This window comes from Pseudorasbora parva, chromosome 16, assembly GCF_024679245.1.
Source record: "Pseudorasbora parva isolate DD20220531a chromosome 16, ASM2467924v1, whole genome shotgun sequence".
NCBI lineage: Eukaryota > Metazoa > Chordata > Actinopteri > Cypriniformes > Gobionidae > Pseudorasbora > Pseudorasbora parva.
In genome coordinates, this window is record NC_090187.1 from 16,588,035 (window position 1) to 16,614,104 (window position 26,070).

Below are 26,070 nucleotides of genomic sequence, written 5' to 3' on the forward strand. Positions count from 1 at the left end.
CCGCTCCCAGATGCTGGCTCTGCTTCCCTCGAGAAGAAGGCCAGGCGAGAGCGGAGCGTCCTCAACGGAAAACGCTCGCAATTTCCCCCAGGCAGAGCACACAAAGGGTGTGTGTGTCCTCAGGCGTGAGAAACCTGGGACACGGATCAGCGCACTTCCTGTACGCTCCCTTCAACTTACGTGTGCATTTCATTTTTTTTTTTTTTTTTTTAGACTTTCCAGCGAACCAGACAAACAGTCCCTGAAGACGAAAGGATATTGTCATGTTGGCACGGTGCCCTTTTATACTTCCTGGTCGCACGGTGATGACATCACCAGCTGCCGACGGTCAGTAGGATTGTGATTTGATAGCGATTTCAGACACCTGTCACGCTGAAGGCCTTCCCCGTAGCGTCAGCTGACGCAGCTCGAGTTCCCTTTCGAAAGGGAACTAGCTTCTGAAACAGCCTGAAGTAAGTGATCACGGGCATGCCGGGAGTATGGCCGGGCGACGCAGCGTCAGCCATAGGACCAAGTGCTCGTATGTGTGAAACCGTAGCACACACGACAATGACAACACCTGTGCCCCAACTGTAGATGCTACATCAAGTTCGTAAAATCTTACGAAAGTCAGCGGCGAGGACCAACCCGCCGCGTTACAGATGTCCTGGAGGGAAGCCCCCGACAGAAGTGCTTTAGAAGCAGCCATACGCCTAGTAGAATGCGCCCGGACAGCCAAAGGAGACAGCTGTCCGACCGCTTCATTAGCAAGTGAGATGGCCTCGACCAGCCACTTGCTCATTCTCTGCTTAGACACTGGTGCCCCTTTCTTTGGGGCTCCGAAACAGACAAACAACTGATCAGTCTTTCTCCACAGGGCAGCTCTGTGGACATATGCATCAAGCGCCCTAACCGGGCAAAGCAGATTTAATTTTTCCTGGTCTGACGTCACGAAAGGAGGAGGACAGAAGGCTTGCAGAGTAATAGGACCCCTTGGGCTCGTAGGAACCTTGGGAATATAACCTGGTCTGGAGTGAAGAAAAGCCTCTACCATGCCAGGCGCAAACTCTAGACATGAGGGACCTACCGACAGGGACTGAATGTCCCGAATTCTTTTAAGGGACGAAATGGCCAGTAAAAACATGGTCTTAAGAGTCAGAAATGTATCGGTTCAAAGGGGGCCTCAGACAGGCCCTGCAGAACAATGGCCAAATCCCAGGTCGGGACCCTCGAATGTACCACCGGCCTCAACCTTAAAGTGCCACAGAGGAAACGTGTAACTAACGGGTGTCTTCCCAAAGACACTCCACCCAAAGGAATGTGGAAAGCAGCTAAGGCTGCCACGTACACCTTTATTTTGGAGGGGGTCAACCCTGCTGAGAATCTTGCCTGCAGGAACTCCAGCAATGTACCAACCGGGCAGTTAACTGGGTCCAACTGGCGTTCTCTGCACCACACTGAGAACAATCTCCATTTTAGTGCGTACAGTTTCCTCGTGGACGGAGCTCTGGAGTGAAGGATGGTCTCCACGACCTCAGTTGAGAGACCCTCTTCTAAGAGCCTAGCCCCCTCAGAGGCCAGGCCCACAGTTTCCATAACTCCGGGTGGGGATGAAGGAATCTCCTGCCCGCTTGAGAGAGGAGGTCCCTCCTGGTCGGTATCTCCATGGGAGAGCCTTCCAGGAGAGATATTAGGTCCGAGAACCGGTCACCGGTCGGCCAGCACTGAGCCACTAATTGTTACGTTCGCTGGTGGAAAAGACACAGAGAATCCTGGTGCGAGAATTAAACAGTTTATTATACTCAAGTTCAGGAAGAACACAAACAGTTCGCTGTTAGATGCGAGACGAATACTCAGGAACACAATAGGATAGGCAGGCTGAAGGTCAGGCATCAGCAGAGCGGGCAAGTGGATGGAGCACGCCAGTGTGTGACGCAGGGCTGAATGGGCTATCCGAATCGGCGGGAGACGGGACTCCAGAGCGACGAGTAGAACATCCAAGACACGACACGGGAAACATGAACACCACGCAGACAGGACCCAGACGAACTGCAATAATCTGACAGCAAGGGAGAGTGAGAACCTCATATAAATAGCCCCGGTGATGAGTGCAGCAGGTGTCCATGATCAGAGTGAGAGTAATCAGAAACCACGCCTCCAACAAACCCACACACACAGAAAAGGTGAGATGATGCATTCACCCAACGTGACAGTACCCCTCCCTCTAGGAGCGCCTCTTGGCGCTCCCAGAAGGACCTCCCTGTCGATTGTAATCATCGATGAGAGAGTGATCTAGTATGTCCCTGGCAGGAACCCAACTTCTCTCCTCCGGACCATAACCTTCCCAGTCCACCAAGTACTTAAATCCGCGTCCCCTCCGTCTCGAGTCCAGTATCCGATTTACCGAATAGGCGGGTTCCCCATCTACGAGACGCGGCAGTGGGGGAACCGGGACAGGCGGGTTAATGCGGGAATAAAAAACGGGCTTTAATTTGGAAACATGAAATGCGGGATGTATCCTCCTGTACGCAGGAGGCAGTTTTAGGCGGACAGTCACCGGACTAATGATCTTGGTGACTGTAAACGGGCCAATAAATTTGGGGACTAATTTATTACTCACGGACCGCAAAGGAATGTTCTTGGTAGAAAGCCACACTTTTTGACCCACAACGTAGACGGGAGGCTTAGACCGGTGGTGATCGGCTTGGGCCTTGGTGCGCTCTCCCACCCGGAGTAGAGTCTCACAGGCTCTACTCCAGGTCTGGCGACACCTCTGAACAAATGCATGAGCGGAGGGGACCGCGATCTTGGATTCCAGACAGGGAAAAATAGGTGGCTGGTACCCTAAACTACACTTAAACGGAGATAGGCCCGTGGCCGACACTGGTAACGAGTTATGTGCGTACTCAACCCAAGAAATCTGTTGGCACCAGGAGGAAGGGTTCTTGGAGACCAAACATCGCAACACTCTCTCAAGATCCGTGTTGGCGCGCTCGGTCTGACCATTGCTTTGGGGATGGAAACCCGAAGACAGACTCACAGTGGCCCCCAGTAGTCTACAAAACTCCCGCCATAATTTGGACACAAATTGGGGCCCCCTGTCGGAAACCACGTCTGTCGGAAGGCCATGTAAACGAAAGACGTGATCTACGACAGCCACCGCTGTCTCCTTGGCAGAAGGTCATTTGGCCAAGGGAATGAAATGAACCATTTTCGAAAACCGGTCCACGACGGTTAAAATCACCGTCTTGCCCTGGGAGGGCGGGAGGGCGGTAATACAATCTAGAGCGATATGGGACCAGGTCCTCGAAGGGACAGACAGCGGCTGGAGTAACCCATCTGGAGAGCGATTGGAAGTCTTACCCATGGCACACACCGAGCACGCCAAAACAAATTCCCGAATATCGCGAGCCATCCCCGGCTACCAGAACCGTTGCTTGACTAGAAATCTAGTTATATTAACCCCTGGGTGACAAGCTACATTAGAACAATGACCCCGCCGAATAACGTCGGACCGGACCCCCTCCGGCACAAACAAACAACTCGGTGGAAAACCGGGCGGAGGCATTACCCCTTCTAAGGCCGCCTTGACCTTCGACTCGATCTCCCATGTGAGTGTTGAGATGATAAGTTTCTCTGGAAAAATACACTCTGGAGTAGACGGGCGTTCAGAACGATCTAAAACGTGTGATAAAGCATCGGGTTTGATGTTCTTAGAACACGGACGATACGAAAGAGAAAAGTCAAAACGTCCGAAAAAAAGTGCCCACCGAGCCTGCCTAGAGTTAAGTCTTTTGGCAGATCTGATGTACTTCAGATTCTTATGATCGGTCCAACGATAAAAGGAACCCCCGAACCTTCTAACCAGTGGCGCCACTCCTCCAATGCAAGCTTGACTGCCAACAATTCCTTGTTACCAATGTTGTAGTTACTCTTGGCTGGCGATAAGCGATGAGAAAAAAACGCGCAAGGATGCATCTTATCGTCCGAAGCAGAGCGCTGAGAAAGCACCGCTCCTACCCCCACCTCTGACGCGTCCGTGTCCACCTCCACCACAAACTGACGTGAAGGATCAGGGGCCACCAGAAGGGGAGCCGAAACAAAGCGGCTCTTAAGTTTGGAAAATGTAGCTTCGGCTACACCAGACCACCTGAACGGCGTCTTGGAGGAGGTCAACGCGGTCAGAGGTGCGGCTAGTTGGCTGTAATTACGAATAAAACGTCGGTAAAAATTGGCAAACCCCAGAAACCTCTGCAGGGCCTTACGGGAATCTGGGGTTGGCCAATCCACCACTGCCTTAATCTTATCGGGGTTCATGCGCACCCCCTCGGACGACACGATGAAACCCAGAAAAGGGACCGACTGTGCATGAAACGAACATTTCTCCGCCTTGATAAAAAGCCCATTCGCCTACAACCTCTGGAGCACTAGCCTGACGTGCTGAACATGTTCCTGGAGAGAAGAGGGAAATATCAATATGTCATCCAGGTAGACATAAATGAACTGATCTACCATGTCTCTCAGCACGTCATTAACCAGTGCTTGGAAAACGGCTGGGGAGTTAGAAAGCCCGAAGTGCATGACTAAATATTCAAAGTGACCCCTGGGGGTATTAAATGCCGTTTTCCACTCATCGCCCTCCCTTATGCGGAGCAAATGATAAGCATTGCGCAAGTCCAATTTTGTGAAGATGGACGCTCCCTGCAACCTCTCGAAAGCTGAAGACATCAACGGCAAAGGATAGGTATTCTTCACTGTGATGTTGTTCAACCCTCGGTAATCAATGCAAGGTCACAGAGATCCGTCCTTCTTACTCACAAAAAAGAACCCCGCCCCCGCTGGAGACGAGGAATGACGAATGAGTCCGGAAGCCAATGAATCAGAAATATATTTCTCCATGGCCTCCCTCTCAGGATTGGAAAGAGAGTATAACTTGCCCTTAGGCGGAGACGTACCTGGTATAAGATCTATAACACAGTCATCGGGACAATGCGGAGGAAGAGAAGCAGCCCGGGACTTACTGAACACTTCCTTCAAGTCAAGGTACTACGCTGGCACGTTAGATAAATCCACCATCTCCTCCTGAAACACAGAACTAGACACAGGCAGACACAAGACAAGAGGCATAGCACTGACTACTCCAAGTGGAAATCGATCCTTGACACCAGTCCACTCTGGGATTGTGCTTCATTAACCAGGGCTGACCAAGGACGATGGGGTTGAGGGGGGAATCAGTGATAAAAAACTTAAGTGTCTCTGTGTGATTGCCCGCAACAGTCAAAGTGACGGTGTCTGTGGTGTGTGTGATCGTGGGAAGTGTCTGACCATTGAGTGCGTGAACAGCAATGGGTTTGTGGAGGGTGGTGGTGGGGATGCGGAGGTGACTGGCAAACTTAAAGTCCATAAAATTACCCTCCGCTCCCGAATCCGGAATCCGGTATCCGTGGGATCCGGTAGCCCATTGCAGTCTACCCGGGAGGAGAGTGGCGGACGAGGATTTCCCCAATGCTGCTCTACCCGACAGTAACCCCCGCTGTAATGTCGGGCTTGATCTTTTAACGGGCAGCGATTGAGGAAATGCCCCGCCGCACAACAGTAGAGGCATAATCCTTCCGCTCTACGACGCTCCCTCTCCTCCCGGGAGAGCCGAGCTCTACCCACCTGCATGGGCTCGGGATCGTTGAGTGGACTGACCGAATCCCCCGCGATGAAATCCCTTGTCTCAGGTTGCCTTTGGCCGCGATCATGTCGCTCCAGCCTGGAGTCGACCCGTAGCTCCAACTCCATTAATCCATTGAGGTTCTTGGGAAGGTCAAGCGCGTAGATCTCTCTTTGGATGCGGTCAGCCAGCCCATGCAGGAATCTGTCCCACTGCGCCTCCTCGTTCCAGCGGCACTCGGCAGCCAAGGTGCGGAACTGGATCATGTAGTCAGAGACGGAATGCTTACCTTGATGGAGATCGGACAGTTTCCAGGCCGCCTCACGACCCGCCACTGCCCGGTCAAACACCCGTCTCATCTCCTCCTCGAGTGCCTGGAACGAGGAACAGCATGGATCCTTGTTTTCCCACACCGCTGCTCCCCACCGAGCCGCACATCCAGACAGGAGATTAAGCACTAACGCCACTCTGGAACTTTCCGTGGAAAATGTTACTGGTTGGAGTGAGGAAAACAAAGAGCATCTTGTCAAGAAAGATCGACACATCTCTGGCTCACCCGAGTATCTCTCTGGCGTGGGAATTCTGGGCTCGTGCTGATTAATCGCGTTACTCGGGTTGAGGGGAACAGACGGTGTGGCGGGCGCAGCGGGTGATCTTAGCTGTTGGATCTGGGTAGAGAGCTCGGCCACCTGCGTCACAAGAGCCTGAACCGCCTGAGCAGTAGCGGAGACCTGTCCCTCTTGCTGATCCATGCGTTGACTGCTGGCAGTCAAATATTACTGAAGCTCTGCTATTCTCGCTGGATCCATTATGGCGTTCAGATTATTCTGTTACGTTCGCTGGTGGAAAAGACACAGAGAATCCAGGTGCGAGAATTAAACAGTTTATTATACTCAAGTTCAGAAAGAACACAAACAGTTCACTGTAAGACGCGAGACGAATACTCAGGAACACAATAGGATAGGCAGGCTGAAGATCAGGCATCAGCAGAGCGGGCAGGTGGATGGAGCACACCGGGGTGTGACGCAGGGCTGAATGGGCTATCCGAATCGGCGGGAGACGGGACTCCGGAGCAACGAGAAGAACATCCAAGACACGACACGGGAAACAGGAACACCACGCAGACAGGACCCAGACGATCTGCAAAAATCTGACAGCAAGGGAGAGTGAGAACCTCATATAAATTCACCCAACGTGACACTAATAGCACATGGACTCCGTCCCGGCGCACCCTCTCCAGAACTCCCGAAAGCAGAGCAATCGGGGGAAATGCATACAGAGGCAGCATCGGCCACTCCTGTACCATGCCATCCAGCCCCAGCATCCAGCGCTCTTTTATCATAAACATTCCTTGCCATTCAACTGTGTCTGTCTGTAATATTTTGGACACACGCATACATATATAAACATTGATATGTGATCACCCGGATTTAGATCCATCTCAACATCTATCTGAATCTTTGGTAGGGTAAGTGGTGTAAATATGTTTAAACTTATCATTATATCTTAATCCTATCCAGATTGTTTAAGTTATTTCAAACTGAATCATGCACTTTACTTACGTAATCATGATATTTCCCGCGACTCAGGGCATAGTCATGGTGTAAATATGACATCAAAACTATCAATATGTGAGTAAAATTACGAGGGAAAAAAAACCAATATACTCACTTTGAAAACAGAATTTTAAAAACGTATGATTGTTTAGGGAAAATATTCGCAGCATCAGGAGAGTTGAAAACAGTGCCATCTTGTGGCAGGTCAAATTTATGGCAGCCATGATCCCAAATGTGAAGTTTTCTGATAATATAATTTAAAAAGTGTGTATCTGATAATATAATTTAAAAAGTGTGTAATAAAAAAATAAATGGTGGATAAGACGTTTGAAATAATCAGTTGAATCGCAATGACTCGCTCAACAAAAATGACTTGTAGTTACCACCTAGTGGCGGTTTTCATTTCACTTTTCAATTTCGAATTATTTCAAAAATAAATTTCTTCAACATTTTTTTTTAACAAAGCATTATTTATATCCTTAATTAAGTAGCTAATTAAGTCATTATTAATCTTCAGTGAGATGCATTAAACAATGCTATTTTAAACGCTTTAAATGCGTGTTCTGTATTTCCTCGAGAAATCTAAAGCAGCATCTAAAATAGCATTGTTTAATGCATCAGTTGATCAGCATTGCAAAGATGAATTTTGATAGATTCATCAACTTAAAATTTTGACAGTTGGAGAGGCTCCATTAGCTGCTGTTCTATGATTTTAATTCAATGAAACATCTTCCATTCTATCTAATATTTCTAACTTATCTGTCAATCAATCACTCTGAGAGAGAGAGAGAGAGAGAGAGAGAGAGAGAGAGAGAGAGAGAGAGAGAGAGTGTGTGTGTGTGTGGGGGGGGGGGGGGGAATGTCCCCACATTTCACAAAAACAAACGTGTGTGTCTGTCAAAATTCAAATTTTGAATCTTTTATTCTTATATCGGATAGAAGTAGCTCCGGCTGCAATGTTCTTCCGCAAGACGCATGCAGTTCTGTTTATTAACCACTAGAGTGCAAAAAGTTACAGACTGCAGCTTTAAAATTAATATGTGATATAATTGAAATCATTTACATTTAATGTGTATTAAGTGTGTCGAAAACATTGCATTTAATTCACACTTAAGTGTATATTTAGCTGACATTAAAGTGTTTTAGTTCACATTAATTAGTTGTCAGTTCATTGAACAGTGCACTTTAATTACAATTTTAATACACTAGAAGTGACTATGAAAGTACATATAAAGTTGTATTTAAGTCCCACTTAAGTTGTTTAAAAAAATCACTCTTAATTGCAATTTATTGTATTTTATTTATTAAGGGGTAATCCGAAAATCATAATCCATAAAACAGGCAAAGAGTCAAACACATGGACCAACTGTCCAAACACAAAACAAGACTTGAATGAGTAATGAGTACATTAACACACAGGGCCACAGTGTGTGTGGAGAATCAGTAGCTGGTGGCCAGGACGGATAACACATTGGCCTCAGGGGCTGTATCAAAACAGGCAGGGAGCTCAAGGGGGTCCTCCATGGTCACAACTGGACCGGAACGGTGTCTCAGGTTGACCTCAGGGATGGCAGAAATTTAATGAACGATCTCTGTGGTCATTTTGTTGCAGACAGGCAGTTCAGGAACGACCTCTGTGGTTATGTCTGGGCTGACAGAAAACACATGGTTGGACAGCACTGCCTAGAGAAGATGAAGCGTATGAAGACCAGACACACAAAATGGCCAAGTTGTAACAGGTAGTGCAACTGACAGTGGGACAACCTCTGAGACCCGAGATAACAGTTGCTTAGACTGATATTAGCGCTGCATTCATGATAACTGGAAACACTAACTTGGCGACCATAAAAGCTAAAGACTCTGGGGTGGTGGCCATCAAGGCTGGGGGCTCTGGAGTGAGCATGCATGTTATGAGCAGACTCTGGTGGGGCAGATATTTAGATTTATTTAAACTATTAGGGGTTGCCTGCATATTTCATATTTCAACATGTTAGTATCCTAATAATCAAGCCAGCAGTATCCTATAATTGTGTGAACATTTTCTACATTTTTCATGTACATGTTATAATTTCTTTTATTCTTGTTTACCAGAATAAAACCCAGAAATAGCAAGAGTAGGCTACATGGTGAAATGACACATGTCCAAGCGATGTGGTGTGGCTTAGACTTGCCATATCATAATTTTCAGCGCAGTCAGTGCAGTAACTGTACTCACAATTAAACAACTTATAACAGTATTAGAGAAGTTTGAAGTTGAAATTTGAATAATGTCAATATAATGTATTAAATGAAAATGAAAACATTTTTTTTTCACCATTTCAATATATATATATATATATATATATATATATATATATATATATATATATATACAGTGAGGAAAATACGTATTTGAACACCCTGCTATTTTGCAAGTTCTCCCACTTAGAAATCATGGAGGGGTCTGCAATTGTCATCGTAGATGCATGGCCACTGTGAGAAACATAATCTAAAAAAAGAAGAAATCACATTGTATGATTTTTAAAAACTATTTATTTGTATGATACAGCTGCAAATAAGTATTTGAACACCTGAGAAAATCAATGTTAATATTTGGTAAAATAGCCTTTGTTTGGAATTACAGAGGTCAAACATTTCCTTTAGTTTTTCACCAGGTTTGCAAACACTGCAGGAGGGATTTTGGCCCACTCCTCCACACAGATCTTTTTTCTGTGTGGAGGAATTTAGGCTCCCTCCAAATATTCTCTATTGGGTTTAGGTCTGGAGACTGGCTAGGCCACGCCAGAACCTTGATATGCTTCTTCCAGAGCCACTCCTTGGTTATCCTGGCCGTGCTTTGGGTCATTGTCATGTTGGAAGACCCAGCCTCGACCCATCTTCAATTCTCGAACTGAGGTTGTTCCCCAAATAAAAAAAGTCGTTAATAAAGTGCAGTCACCCTGTCCCATGTGCAGACAAACACCCCCAAAGCATGATGCTACCACCCCCATGCTTCACAGTAGGGATGGTGTTCTTGGGATGGTACTCATCATTCTTCTTTCTGCAAACACGTTTAGTGGAATTATGACACGTTTAGTGGAATTATCATCTGACCACATGACTTTCTTCCATGACTCCTCTGGATCATCAATGGTCAAAGACGGGCCTGAACATGTGCTGATTTAAACAGGGGAACCTTCTGTGCCATGCATGATTTCAAACCATGACATCTTAGTGTTTTACCAACAGTAACCTTGAAAACGGTCGTCCCAGTGCTTTTCAGGTCATTGATCAGCTCCTCCTGTGAATTTCCGGGCTGATTTCTCACCTTTCTTAGGATCATTGAGACCCCATGAGGTGAGATCTTGCCCCAGTCCAAGGGAGATTGACAGTCATGTTTAGCTTCTTCCATTTTCTAATGATTGCTCCAACAGCGGACCTTTTTTCACCAAGCTGCTTGGCAATTTCCCCGTAGCCCTTTCCAGCCTTGTGGAGGTGTACAATTTTGTCTCTAGCGCCTTTGGACAGTCTTTGGTCTTGGCCATATTAGTAGTTGAATTCTTACTGATTGTATGGGGTGGACAGGTGTCTTTATGCAGCTAACGACCTCAAACAGGTAACATCTAATTTGGGATAATAAGTGGAGGTGAACATTTTAAAAGCATACTAACAGGTCTTTGAGGATGTTGTACCAATGTAATATTGTACCAATATGTATATTCATATCATTATAAATCAATATATATATATATATATATATATATATATATATATATATATATATACATATATATATATATATATATATATATATATATATATATATATATATATATATATATATATATATATATATATATATTTTTTTTTTTTTTTTTTTTGGTTGATTCTTTCACAATAAGTCTGTAGATGGTGGACAAAATAATATTTGGTGGTGAAAAAAAAAACTATTTATTTTGTGATTCTCTTCCAATTATTGCTTTTTTGGTGTTTCTCTCTGGATGCAAAAGAATGATGTAGCACTTTGGGGCAAAAATGGCCACCAGTAATCCGAAACTTGAAGAGAGAATGGCAAAAATCTCCACAGCAACTGCATATTTCCCTGGTGAACTCACATATGCTGGAACAAACGCAATCCACACAGCACAGAAGATTAATATACTGAAAGTGATGAACTTTGCTTCATTAAAATGATCTGGAAGATTTCTCGCCAGGAAGGCTAACAAGAAACTTCCTGCTGCCAACAGTCCAATGTATCCCAGCAGCATAGAAAAACCAGCCACTGAGCCAATAGCACATTCATAGACTATTTTAGAACGGATATACTGGTTATTTTTATGGGGTGATGGAGAGGCAGTTGAGAGCCAGACTGCACATATCACAACCTGAAGGGCTGTTAGGACCAGAACTGTGCATCTTTGCTGTGCTGCTCCAAACCATTTAATCGCTCCTTTGCTCTCTGGTCGAGATGACTTAAACACGGCTATTACCACCATAGTCTTAACCAGGATGCAGGAGATGCACAGGACAAAGCTAATGCCAAACACAGCATGTCTTAACTGACATGTCCACAACTGTGGCTGACCAATGAACAGCAGCACACAAAGAAAACACAGTTTGAGTGACACCAGAAGCAGGAAACTGAGCTCTGAATTGTTGGCACGTACTATTGGTGTGTTATGGTGATAAGCAAAGACAATCATCACAAGAGCACAGAAGCAGGTGCCAAGCAGAGATGCAGTGGTCAGAGAGATGCCCAGAGGATCCTTATAGGACAGAAACTCAACTTCTTTAGGAACACATTGATCCTTATCTGGATTGGACCAGAACTCATCTGGACACAGCACACACTCAACAGCATCTGTGGGTTAAATATTTTTTTAAGATGAAATTACTATCAAATTATCAAAACTATTGAAAAAAATACCAGCAAGCTGCTCACCTGTTGTATTAGAAATCTCACCATCTCCGCATGGGAGGCAGTCAAAACAGCAGACAGGAAGGCCCTTCTTTGTGGCTCGTCTGGTTCCTGGGGGACAGCTTTCACTGCACACTGACTGTGGGGGCTAAAATAAAAATAATCTGTAATCAGTCATGTTTGTCATCTACTTTACATAATGACAAGCTTGGCATTTACTTTAATGTATTCTCATTTGTCTTATACCTTTTACTAGTATTTATACCTGTAAAGAATGATATTTAACATTCAAAGTTAATTACATTTTTTGTCTCAAAGTTCCAGTAAAATGCATCCTCATCCAGTGTGAGCATCATCCCTGTTGTTGCCCCTTCATTTACTACACCGACCTTGTGGAGCTTTATTAACCCATCAGAGTTCGGCTGCCAGTTTAACACATCATAGATAGCCAGAGCATCTCCATTTTTATCAAATGACACATGATCCCCAAAGCCTGTGGTGAAGTTCACTTTCTGTAGGTAGTGAACCAGCTGTACAGTTTGTAGAAAGGACAGGTGTTATATGTTTATCTGAAATTTGAATGAATATAGGGCACATATTTTGCCACGTTCAGCTTATCCGGATAACCTGTGGGTCTTACCTGCCAGGGTTTCAGATTTGTTATGTCAGCACAACTGTTCCCACTGAATGGTCCTCTACCCTCTTCACACTGCATCAGGTCATGAAGCGCATGTGCTAGGGCATAAACTGCTTTATACACATTATAAGATGCTCTCAGCCCTGAAACATCAGTGTATGGTGAGTTTGTGTTGCTCAAATCCTCCTGTCCTGTACAGAACTTTTTCACTTGCTCTCCTTCTGTCTTTTTACCTTCAGTTTCAAAACTGCACCCAAACATGTTCTCCCAGAATATCCTCACTATATTATTTCTTGAATCATTGTTGGGACGAAGACGTAACAGAAAGTCACGTAGTCCCTCAATCTCCCCACGCCTGATAGCAATGCCCAGTGTGCCCCCCAGGAAGGGCAAAAAACGTGGTGTGCAAAACACAGGTGAGGTGGCCCAAGCTTCACTCGCAATCCATTGCCTGCCTGTCATGTTCTGTAAAACAACTCCATCCATCAAAGGTATCAGTAAGGATGAGCCAGAAAAAACGACCACCACTCTAGCTGTAGAGGTTTGAATCACTCCCATTATACGTTGAATATCTCTGGGGTTATTAACATTTGGCAGTATTTCAGAAAAAGCAACACAATATCCAAATCGCTGCATTTCCTGCTGAAAAAACTGAGCAGCATAGATGCCATAGTCATTATCACTGTAGACAAGACCAACCCAGGTCCATCCAAAATGCCTCAAGATCTGAACCATAGCCTGCACCTGGAAGGCATCACTGGGGATTGTTCTGAAGAAAGAGGGGTACTTTTTCTTGTCACTTAAACAGGAGCAGGTGGCATAATAGCTAACCTGATTAGAAATGAGGAGCAGAGACAAGAGACAATAAAGATAAAGAAAATAGTCATTTACAAAGTCATTGTGTTTAAATTTTGTGTTTGTGTGAAGCAGGTTTGTTTATATTTTCACACAATGTTCTGCTATTGCACAGTAAATATAAAGTATAATTTATAAAGTATAATAAAATATAAAGTATAATGTGATCTTAAAGAATCCTTTGGTATGACTTTTTGTAACATGAAAAAAAGGTTTTAAATATATCCCTTACCATAGGCAGCCGAAACAGCCCCAGGACACTGGAAATTGCAATAGACTGAGTAGAACCTGGATCACCTATTATTCCAATCACTGGTGGTGGGCCTTTGCAGTTGAGGTCAGAGAGGGTCTCCTCTGTCCCACTAACCAGAGCTGTGAACCCACGGAATGCCACTGCAAGCCTTAAGCAGTTATCATAGATCTGATAACCAAGTGTGATGTTAGGAAGCAGGCTGGGTTTATTGTTAATCTCATTAATGGCAAAAACCATTGTTAGTGCTTGCTGAAAGCTTGTCATATAGAAGCTGGGAAATATGATACAAATTAAATTAGATTATTAACTTTAGTAATACTAACATTAACAATAGAAAAAAAATAACACATGAATAACTGAATTCCATAACAATATTTCTGTGATCAGATTTTGGATTTCTAAATTTACAATTTTCAACGTTATATATGCAGTATAATAATTTAAGTCCTGTAACCATGTAATATGACAGGTATCAGTTTCTAAATCACCATTGACAATGTATATGTAGTCATAAAAATAGTATTCCATTTTCCAATTATTGTCTTTAAGTGTTCCTCCGTTAGTGCGATCCTGACTCACAGCTCACAGTGTGGTAGTTTTGGCTCCGTTCTGAAGCTCAGCTCTGGGAATGCTTTGAGGTACTGAACCTCAAACAGACCACCAATGAGAAGGTCTCCTTTCTGATACATCCCATTCAGCCTGAAGTGTCCCTGAAGCTGACAGGTACCTGAGCTGGCCATCATGGCTACAGAGACATAATTATAAGACAGCAGCAAAGAAATATGCAGAATTAACCACATCCCTCACCCTTTATCTTGTTATGACACTCTTTCCTCAGCTCACTTATGTATTATAAACATTGTGTGTAGCACTTTATTTATATAGCAGGTGGTGGCACTGGCCTCTCTGGAAACGAGGATGTCATTTTTGCCATTTTGGGGCGCTTAACCAAGTATGTACAACCACAAAAAACACAAACAAAAAACAAAAAACAAAGTACTAACAATAGTTTAATATATACATATATACACTCACCTAAATTATTAATAGGAACACCTGTTCAATTTCTCATTAATGCAATTATCAAATTAACCAATCACATAGCAGTTGCTTCAATGCATTTAGGGGTCTGGTCAAGACAATCTCCTGAACTCCAAACTGAATCTCAGAGTGGGAAAGAAAGGTGATTTAAGCAATTTTGAGTGTGGCATGGTTGTTGGTGGCAGACGGGCCGATCGGAGTATTTCACAATCTGCTTAGTTACTGGGATTTTCACGCCCAACCATTTCTAGGGTTTACAAAGAATGGTGTGAAAAGGAAAAAACATTCAGTATGTGGCAGTCATGTGGGCAAATATACCTTGTTGATGCTAGAGTTCAGAGGGGAATGGGCCGATTCAAGCAGATAGAAGAGCAACTTTAAATGAAATAACAACCAAGGTATGCAGCAAAGCATTTGTGAAGCCACAACCTTGAGGCGAATGGGCTACAACAGCAGAAGACCCCACCGGGTACCACTCATCTCTACTACAAATAGGAAAAAGAGGCTACAATTTGCATGAGCTCACCAAAATTGGACAGTTGAAGACTGGAAAAATGTTGCCCTGTCTGATGAGTCTCGATTTCTGTTGAGACATTCAGATGGTAGAGTCAGAATTTGGCCTAAACAGAATGAGAACATGGATCCATCATGCCTTGTTACCACTGTGTGGTGGTGGTGGTGGTGTAATGGTGTGGGGGATGTTTTCTTGGCACAGCTAAGGCCCCTTAGTGCCAATTGGGAATCGTTTAAATGCCACGGCCTAACTGAACATTGTTTCTGACCATGTCCATCCCTTTATAACCACCATGTACACATCCTCCGATGGCTACTTCCAGCAGGATAATGCACCATGTCACAAAGCTTGAATCATTTCAAATTGGTTTCTTGAACATGACAATGAGTTCACCGTACTAAAATTGCCCCCACAGTCACCAAATCTCAACCCAATAGAGCATCTTTGGGATGTTGTACGGGAGCTTCGTGCCCTGGATGTGCATCCCACAAATCTCCATCAACTGCAAGATGCTATTCTATCAATATGGGCCAACATTTCTAATGAATGTTTTCAGCACCTTGTTGAATCAATGCCACATAGAATTGTGACATCCATATTTTCATTCACATAATAGCATTAATGAGTGAAAGTTTTATTTTTAATTTTTTTATTTCACTGTTATTTTACTTAATTATATTTGTGCATTTGTTAAAAAGAATATCTGTGAAGAATATCTTTGTAACTGTGAATCTGGAAAATTGAGCTAGTTTATGAATTTGTGCATCGCATTTTGTGAATATGTTTTAATTTATCTTCATAGAAAAAACTCATAATCCATATAAATCTGACATAGATATGGCATCATGTACTTCAACAAAGCGGGTTTCTTTCTGTCAGTGTATTGTGTTTTTTTCCTCCGTATAAGCCCTGGTTTAACCTCTATTGTCTAATTTTCTTTGCTTTATATTGCTCAATATAATTTAATCATCACAATAAATCTGATATCATCAGTCACATTAATCTGATGTCGCCCTCACAAAAAATACTGCATTTTTTAAAGTAATACTGCAGTTTATGTTACATGTAGGAAAATGCAGTTCCCTTTCAGTCAGTTACTTCGTCAGTGACTGACAGAATGGTGGTTTTGCTTGAAACCATTGCCATTGAGTTCTATAAAATGAGTCAATGGTATGACAATGGAATTTGGTCTGTGGAATTTGCATAGCTCAACACTGCCCATCATTCATAAGTTATGTTTTTCAAAGAAGAACACAGGCCTTTCCCAGTAGATGGTAACAGGACACTCCTTCCCCAGATGGAGGGCCAGGGGAGAATTTTTTGTTTTTCTCCAACTGCCGCTGCCATTGGTACCCTATTCTTGGTTAAAGTCAGGTTAAGACAAGTCAACTTTATTCATATAGTGCTTTTACAATGATGATTGTTTCAAAGCAGCTTAACAGTGTTAAACAGTGAAATATTGCAACAAATTTTGATTCGGCTGTATAGTCACTCTGGAGAAAACTGTGATGTTATCAGCTTATTTCAAATTTATTATATAGTGACAATGTGGGCAGATCAATTCATTAATTTGATAAGAAAGATCTGACATGTTCTTGGAGCTCGGAGGTCTAGCAAACGTCACCTTTTCCACCATATAAGTTAAAACTATAGTCATTTGACAAGGCTATTAATTTTGTAAAAATGTATATATTTATATTTTTGAGAACTTAAGAATGATGTCTTTGCATGCTTGTATTTCAGAGTACATCACAGTCACTGCGTAGCCTACATTGTGACTAATGTTATATAAACATGACGAAAAAAGATGAGTCATCACTGGTTTTGGTTTTGTCTGAGGGATGGAAGAGCATTCTTGCTTGCGGTTGCCAGATTTCAGGAATTTAAATCCCCCAAACAGAGCTTTTCTGTGAAAAGAACACGTATACTATCCGGTGTTTTACATAAACATGTACAATCTGGCAGCCATATGTATGTGAGCTCTATCTCGAATGATCTGAAAACACCAATAAACAAGTAGGCTGCATTTCAGCAATCTCCATTTGAGATGTTCTGCTTAAAGTGTCATTAAGTCGGGCTGTGTTTTGTCAGGACGGTCAGGACTCACGAGCCGCTTTGCTAAACAACTGAACTGCAGTGTGCTGTGAGCTTCTGAAATAAAACAATCAGAGCAGAGCTCAACATTGATATTAATGACTCTTCCAAATAAGGCAAAAACAGAGCATTACATCCTAGGGACAATTTATAGGGTTGTAAATGGACCTGTAAAACTGTATCTGGACAATTTTTGCCCTTAAATAAGCCACATACCCTCTATGTAGATGTGGCAAGGGGGGCGTGGTTCAGCGAGGTCTGCAGCGGGAGAGAGAGCCGCGGGACGAGCGGTAAGTGAGTGGGTTGGACGCAGATTGATAACACCTGTCTCTTATTCCAGTAATGGGCGTGGTGAGAGTTTAAAACGCTGGCAGAATCGGAAGCATGGGAGAGAGAGACAGACTGCTGACGCACCCCCTGAGACTCTGAGTTGACCCGGAAGCCGGAAGTGCCGAGACCCGGAAGTGAAACTGTTATTGAGTGAATGAAGAAAAGAGTCACACTGAAGTGTGCGCGTTGTTGTTTGAGTTTAAATAAAAGACGTCAGCAGTCCAAAGCCGACCTCTTTGTCCTCTTCCTTCCTTCCTCATCGAACTGTATTACAGTAGATGTCAGGGAACAATTTAACATATTGTTTCAACTCATTCTAAGTGGCAACCTCTCCCAGTTGAAACCAATACAGAAGTGACTTAAACAGCACTTCATCGACTGTCCACTAGGGACAGGCTTCAGAAGGGAGCAGAATTTCATTGAGCACCATGTTAAAATTCCCAACTTTACAGCAGTAAAAAACATGTTTACAGCTTGGGACAAATTGTGTTTTTGTCTATACAGCTAATTTTGCCCTTAATTACAACTATGAGAGGGGTCTTTTTTTATAACTCATTCATTTACATCATATAAAGCGTCTCAGGTTACGTAACCATGGTTCCCTGAGAGGGAACGAGACGCTGCGTCGAAATGCTAGGGGACGCCTCTGCGTACCATGTCATGAAGCACTTGTGTAATCAGTCCAATAGCGGGACGATATGTCATGGGCGGGTGACGTCATCGACTAGGAAGCTATAAAGCACACCTGGACCAAACAGTCACTAGCTGGAAAAAGTCGAACAAATCGATCACAGGCATGCCGGGAGTATGGCATCGCGACGCAGCGTCTCGTTCCATCTCAGGGAACCATGGTTACATACGTAACCTGAGACGTTCCCTATCTCGAGGGAACTTCGAGCTGCGTCGAAACGCTAGGGGACCTCAATACCCACGCCGCCAGAGTCCCAAATGTCTGTATGTGTGATTTAACCTAGAAACACCCGGGACCCCGGAGTAGAGGCTACGTCTAAATTGTAAAACCTCACAAATGTATGTGGAGAGGACCACCCAGCCGCATCACAAACCTCTGACAGTGACACTCCCGAAATAAGAGCCATAGAGGCAGCCATACTCCTAGTAGAGTGGGCGCGGACCCTCATAGGTGAAGGATGTCCGACCGACTCATAAGCGAGCGAAATAGCCTCGACTATCCACTTGCTAAGCATCTGCTTTGAAGCTGATTTTCCCTTACTGGAGGACCCAAAACATACGAACAACTGTTCTGACTTTCGCCACAGGGCAGCTCTGTGGACATAGCAGATTTAGCTTCTCTTGGTCTTGACTAGTGAACGAGCGGACAGAAAGCCTGCAGCATTACTGGTCCCGGCACATTAGTCGGGACCTTGGGAACATATTCTTCCCTCGGGAAGAGAAATGCTTTCACCACACCATACATTGGGGCTTTTATTATGACGGAACGGGACACATTAGCCGGGCACCTGTAGTATTTCCACTTTTCCGGTTATGATTATGAGGTAATGCAACTCTGTTTATCATAATAGATATATTTAAGTGTGTTGAAAATTATGTTATGATGTTACTCCGTGTGTTCAATTGTTCACACTGCTAAGAGTCAAGTGGTCCTGCCAAATAAAACCCGAAACCGAGGGTAGCACAGATATGACGCAATTGACAGGCGACTTGCTCAGACGCTATGCTGAAACGTCCAGGTCCTTAGTTAAAATAGAAATTTTCTCACAATTTACAAATAGTTGGAAACATTTGGGATATTGTAGGTACTCAACTGAACAAAATATATAACACTGGCCTAGTGGTTTTTGGATATTTTACTGCAAAAATACTATATAGTGCACCTTTAATATTAACCCTTTTCTTTCCCAATTAATGTTTGCTGCTGCCTTTACTCTAGGGTTTATCTCAATTTCTCCAAATATGGGTTAGGCCATGGATCAAGCAGAAAATTACCCCATGAACTAATTCCAGTAAGAATAAATGACTTACCAATAGAAATAGTAGGTATCCTCTACTTGATCAAGCCGGCATTTCATTATTCTTCTTCTGAGGTAAATTTAAGGCTTACTCCTTGTAATGTGTAATCTTCCAAAATTTGATGAAAAGTAGATTAATTCTTTGTTTATCAAGATATTTACAGGTTTACGTGCCTCACATGGACAATTACCGTATGAATTAGCGGTGCTGTGCATGGGTGTGGTCACAATAAAAATAATAAGCAGAGAGTTGCACACATTAACCTGGGTCTTCCTTCAAGTTCCTGTTACAGGGTGTCCTGTTGTACTGCTTAGGCAGCAGCTCCACCTTGTGGGGAAATTCAGTATGTTATCATGGTAACAGAAGGTCAACAGTGTTGTGATACGGTGTGTGCATGTCAGTTCTGTAACAGAGCAATTCACGGATCTTAACTAATCGTATGTGTAGCGTCCTTATTCACCAAAATACAACATTGTGTCAGATAGACTAGGGCCCAAAAGTGAGCTTATGTATTATGTCGCTGACATGACGCATTTGGTTTATTTACTGGAAAATAGTGTAATTGTCACAATTCACCAGTGTGAGTGCACATGATCACCACCAGAGGGCACTCCACTCCAGACTGTCTCTGCATCACAGATTACATTACCCATAATCTTTGCCCGGACTCATTAGAACTCACTGTTTACATTTGTGTCTCATTATCCTGTTCCCTATATCGAGGGAACTTCGCACTGCGTCGAAACAACGAATTGGGGATGCTCCCTAAGCATCAACGCATCTGAAGTATGAATGAAACTAGTCCAATCCTGATTGGTGTTACGTCATGACGTAGATGTGACGGCATACCCGGAAACTATAAAGGGGAGGCCGGCGCATAATAGCGTCAGCTATCGCTCTTCAGCATAACGCTCTGTGTGAAATTGTCTGTCTATTTATTGTTGTTTGTCAAAAAATATATATATATTGTGTGAGTGGCGACTGAGAGAGCGTTCAAGCAATGTGTGCCCCCGTGTCCCCGTTCATGCGGGCTCGGACACACATTTGCTTTGTGTGAAGTGCCTGGGTGTTCAGCATGCTAGGGCGGCTCTCAAAGGGAGCCGCGCATATTGGCATTGTGATAAGCTGACGCTCAGGGTGCTTCGCTCTCTGCTGGCCGCATGCTCAAAGAGGACGGCCAGCCTCATCTGTCCCGCGTCTGTTTAGGCAGCGCGCGGCAACATAAATCAGTGTACTCGCTAATGAACTTATCAGCGGGTATTGGGACTGCTGAGGCACCATCTCAGTCCTCGCTGACAGTTCAGATGTTCTCTTTTCCCGAGTGGAAGCCCGCTATGCGGCTTCTTTCCCCGGGGTGGAGAACCCAATGCTTGAGCCGTCTGACGTGCACAGCATCGAGGTGGGTGAAGTTAAGCACCAAACATGATACTTCATTCATAAAATAAGGGCGCTCGGGCAGTTCTTGAGGGGGCTGCCTGTAGTGACTCGGTGTTCTCCGTCCCCGTGCGGAAGCCCACTCTGCGGTTTCTTCCCCCGGGGGGAGAACCAGATGCTTAAGTAGGCTACTTTGATTCCGAGGAATTATACGTACTCTGCATCGAAGGAGTGAAGTAAATGAGAGCTCGCCACTTCATAAGGCAGGCTCGATCGCGCGTTGCCAAGGCAGCACGCAGATTACGGGTCTGCAATAAAATAAGTTAAACACGCGATCGGTGTACATACTGTTTGGGGCGAGGCAGCAGTCAGCTCCTGAGGGTGCCGGCTGTGTTTAATAAGAAATATCTCAACACTTGCGCTTTTCTGGCATTTCAGCCTCGCGCCTGTGGTCTTTTATCTCAAGGGATGGAAGCTAAATATGTTGTAATCGGATCGAATCTCACGTTTGCCGAGGCAGCGTGTAGTTGACGATTCTGTATGAATAAATATTAAAACAGTATTGACTGGTGGTGATTATGGCCGGATTTTAATTCTGAGGAATTAAAATGAATTAAATATTATCTGACTTGAGGAGTTAGATATGTTTATTCAGTCTATCATTCTGGCCATGTTCATTGATGGGTGGCTATGGTGGCATTTAATAATCTGAGGGATTAAATGGGATTTATATCTGACTTTTCCAAGTATATTTTATGCCTATCATCCAAATCATGTTCACTTATTTATATATATTAATCTAAAAGAAAATCTTCCGGAGAGCGATCGAGGTTGCTTCCTCCGTAGAGTTTTTTTTGGAAGTCGATGCTGCGATCCGCCGTCTACGACGCTCGGACCACACCGATTTCCAGTGAATGCATGCTGCTCCAGCCGCCTCTAGAGGACTTGCAGCTGGGAAGCAAATGCATTTGTACACCGAAAATCCTCCCGACTAAGCTCTGCCGGGTGGCTGCTTCAGAGGGTCGGGCAGGAGGCTCGGTGGGTACCAGAGGCCAGCATCGAGAGACTGGTTCCCCTAGTATAATATCTCGGGGCATGGTTATGCCTCCCGGATACATTTACTTTGGCTCTGTATACCATGGGCAAAAGGGTGCAGACTGCAGTTCAGTGTTCCACCACTGAGGTTCATCGGTGTGGGTTGGACTGTGGTGTGCCCAGCTCAGTGGCCTGCTGGCCAGCCCCCTCTCCCGGGGAGCGATCGAGGTCGCCCCCTCCGTGGAGTCTTATGGAAGTCATTGCTGCGATCCGCCGTCAGCGATGTTCGGGTCAAATTGATTTCCAGCGAGCACATGCTGCTCCAGCCGCCTATAGTAAGGCCTGCAGCTGGGCAGTAAACTTATGCGCATACCGAAAATCCTCTGTGGAGTTTTCTGGAAGTCGATGCTGCGATCCGCCGTCTACGACGCTCGGACCACATCGATTTCCAGCGAACCCACACTGCTCCAGCCGCCTATAGTAGGACCTACAGCTGGGCAGTGAACGCATGTGCATACCGAAAATCCTTTGTGGAGTTTTCTTGAAGTCGATGCTGCGATCCGCCGTCTACGACGCTCGGGCCACACCGATTTCAAGCGAACGAATGCTGCTCCAGCCACCTCTAGTAAGACCTGCAGCTGGGCAGCGAATGTGTTCACACACGGAATATCCTCCCCGACTAAGCTCTGCCGGGTGTCCGCTTCAGGGGGTCGGGAAGGAGGATCGGTGCGTACCAGAGAGCTTTCCACGATCCTGTGAGTGATGGGCCTTTGGGTAGGCACCATCTGGTTGTACGGTTCCCCACGGAGGAACTCTGACAGGAGTTCCAACTAGGGATCTGGCAATGGTAATTGAAGGATTGGATGAGGCCCCCTTTGAGCCACTGGAGTCAGCTAAGGCTAAGAACCTGACCCTTGAGGTGGCAGTTCTCCTTGCTTTCACTTCTCTGAGGAGAGTGGGGGACCTCTAGGCCTTGGCGGTGACATCAACTTGCCTGGAGTTTGCCCCTGGCGGAGTTAAGGCTATTTTACATCCCAAACTAGGTACCTAGGGTGCCATCTAGGTGGCCAGGTCATTGGTTCTTCATGTTTTTCATCCTCCGTCCCATGTGATGGCGGAAGAAGGGAGGATTTTCCTTTATGCCCGTTCAGGGCCTTGAGAATATACTTGGAAGGTCAGCAATACCTCCCTGCAACGCCGGCGTTAGGGTGCTCCAGTCCTAATTGTGCCTGGTCTCCAGCTTCACAATAGGGCAGGCGTATCCTTGGTGTGGCCTAGTGGGCACTCGTTCCCCAATTCGTCTTTTCGAAGCAGTGCGAAGTTCCCTCGATATAGGGAACGTCTCGGGTTATGTATATAACCCTTGCTCCCTGAGAGGGAACGAGCACTGCGTCGAGTCGCCACACCGCGTATCGCCTGAGACCGTTTTGCTGATATGTTTCACCATTCCTGAGGAACTGAATAGTGTAGAGCACAAGTTGAGCATGCTGACTAAAAAGAGCCAGAATCAGCACGTACCATGATGTCTTCAATGGCCTCATTGACTCTCTGCCTGGTGACCTTCACTTTGAGTTGGACAGCACTGTGGCCCCTGTGCAGTGCACTCCCGGAAACGTACCAGTGGCCCTCAATGCGACCGTTAAAGCACAGTTGGATCAGTATGAAAGGAATGGACAATTAGTCACATTCACACAACCCACTGACTGGATAAGTAACCTGGTCATAGTAAAGAAGCCAGATACACTTAGGCTCTGTATTGACCCCAGACACCTGAACCGAGCTCTCAAGTGGTCCCATTTCCTTATGCCCACCTAAAGCCCCGTTTCCACCACAGGAACTTTACCCAGGAACCAGGAACTTTGGGTGGAACACGGTGTGTTTAGACCGAAGGAACCAGGGTCTAAATGAAGTTCCGGGTAAATATTTCCCCCTCCAAACGGCCCTGCTCGCGAGGTAGTACTTTTTCAAAGTTCAGGAACTTTCAAGGGCGGGACTTGGGCGCTGAACATGCTGATTGGTTGAGCTCAGGCAGCATTTTATTTCAACTCGGCATTTTTAAAAGTCTTTTGCGAGGTTCGGTCTACGTTCAGTAATAATCAGTCTTACACGCCGCGTACAAAACTTTTTATTTCGTAAGTTATGAAGATAATGTTGGAGTAATGACACAGCGTATATTGCCCCAGGCAGTTTTTACTTTAACTGCGCCTGACAGAAGAATTTTTTTCTCAGATGATTATTTAAACAAATAAATAGCTTATAATATAATACTGTATTAGTCCTGGTGGCCGTTAAGAGTTGCTATGGCTTCAGTTAACACATAGCTGCTGGAGAAAACAGCGTTGACATTTTTGATGTGGCAGACAAACTGCTTATGTGACAAAATGATTGCGATTGAAAGTCATCACATGTAAACACCAGATCGGTTTAGATAACGTCTCATGTAAACAGTCCACTAAATCTTTCAATCGGTACACACAAAAATGATTACTGCCCGTTAGGGCTGTCATTTTTGAAAAAAATCTAATTGAACGGAATTAAAATATCAAGCAATGCATTCAAATATATTCAATTATCTACAACGCCGTCATCTCCAGCAGCTGGAATGTGTTTACGGATGCCATAGCAACTCTCAACGGCCATTATCTTCATAACTTCTTATGAAATAAAAAGTTTATCCCTCAGAAAAATGTATTTTCCTCTCTTGTCATGCTTGGTGCATGAGCGCGACGTGCTCTTCAGTGGTGAAGGCGCGCGCTGTGTACATCACATAAGGACGCACACTCAAAAGTAATCCGGTCAGGTCATTTACATGGTGAAATGTTTAGTTTGATCGATTCATGAAAAGGTTTATCCACCCATCTCAAAACGATTACAATTTCATTCAGTTTGGGCATTTTTATTACGATTGAGGTGTTTATATGGAGCATTTTCCTTCAGATTGGACTTTTAAACTGATTACAGTGCTCCATGTAAACGCACCGACAGTAAAAAAATTGCACTACATGGCACTTTAAAAACCGGATAGTTTATTTATAGTTCGATTACGGATATTTCACGTCATCTTCGAATGCATATTCGAATATCGAATAAAAAGTGACAGCCTTGTCCGTCACTGGCTTGGAGGAACAGTCGCGCGCAGTCCTACATCACCAGACTAATTTGCCAAATCTTCTCGGAACTTTATCGCGGTCGAAACGCAGACAGCGTTTCTGTAAAAAAGTTCCTGTAAAAAAGTTCCTGGTACAAATTGTTCCGGGTAATTTTGGTGGAAACGGGGCTTTAGATGATGTGCTGTACAACCTGCCAAAAGCATGTATATTCACGCTAGTGGACACACAGGACGCATTTCTACAGTGCCAACTTGATGAGGAGAGCAGCCTGATGACTATATTTTGGACACCATGGGGCAGAATACACTGGCTGAAACTCCCTTCCAGCATGTTGGTTGTGTCAGAGCTGTATCAGAGAAAACAGCACAAGCTCCTGGTGGGCTTGAAAGGAATTGAGCCTAGAGCTGATGACATTCTTATAGTGGGCTGAGGAGGAAGCCATCCAAGACAATGACGCTAACCTCATTGCACTGATGGACAGGTGCAGGAAAGTAATTGAGGAATTGAGGCTGAGTCTGAAGAAGCTGCAGTTTCAAGTTAAAGAAGTCCACTTTCATATCCACGTCCTCTCGGCCAAGGGCCTAAAAGCTGACCCTGACAAGGTCAGAGCAGTTCTGGACATGCCCAACCTCACAGACACTAAAAGCGTGCAGCATTTTGGGGGGTTTGTGAACTACCTATCCAAGTTCATTCCACTCTTATCAGGGGTTTGTGAACCATTGAGGAGGATTTTTTGGATAAGGATGT

At 44.6% G+C, this 26,070-nt stretch overlaps 1 protein-coding gene across 1 annotated transcript; it reads right to left on the reverse strand.

Annotated features, from left to right (window-relative positions):
- Window positions 1-11,061: 11,061 nt before the first annotated feature.
- LOC137043223 (extracellular calcium-sensing receptor-like) lies at window positions 11,062-22,998 on the reverse strand. The gene is made up of 8 exons (XM_067419409.1): window positions 22,732-22,998; window positions 20,068-20,131; window positions 14,416-14,581; window positions 13,816-14,107; window positions 12,732-13,604; window positions 12,394-12,621; window positions 12,116-12,239; window positions 11,062-12,034 (listed from the first exon to the last, which is right to left on the reverse strand). Exons 1-8 carry the CDS (start codon window positions 22,996-22,998, stop codon window positions 11,121-11,123), a joined length of 2,928 nt encoding a protein of 975 aa, XP_067275510.1. The 3' UTR covers window positions 11,062-11,120.
- Window positions 22,999-26,070: the final 3,072 nt, after the last annotated feature.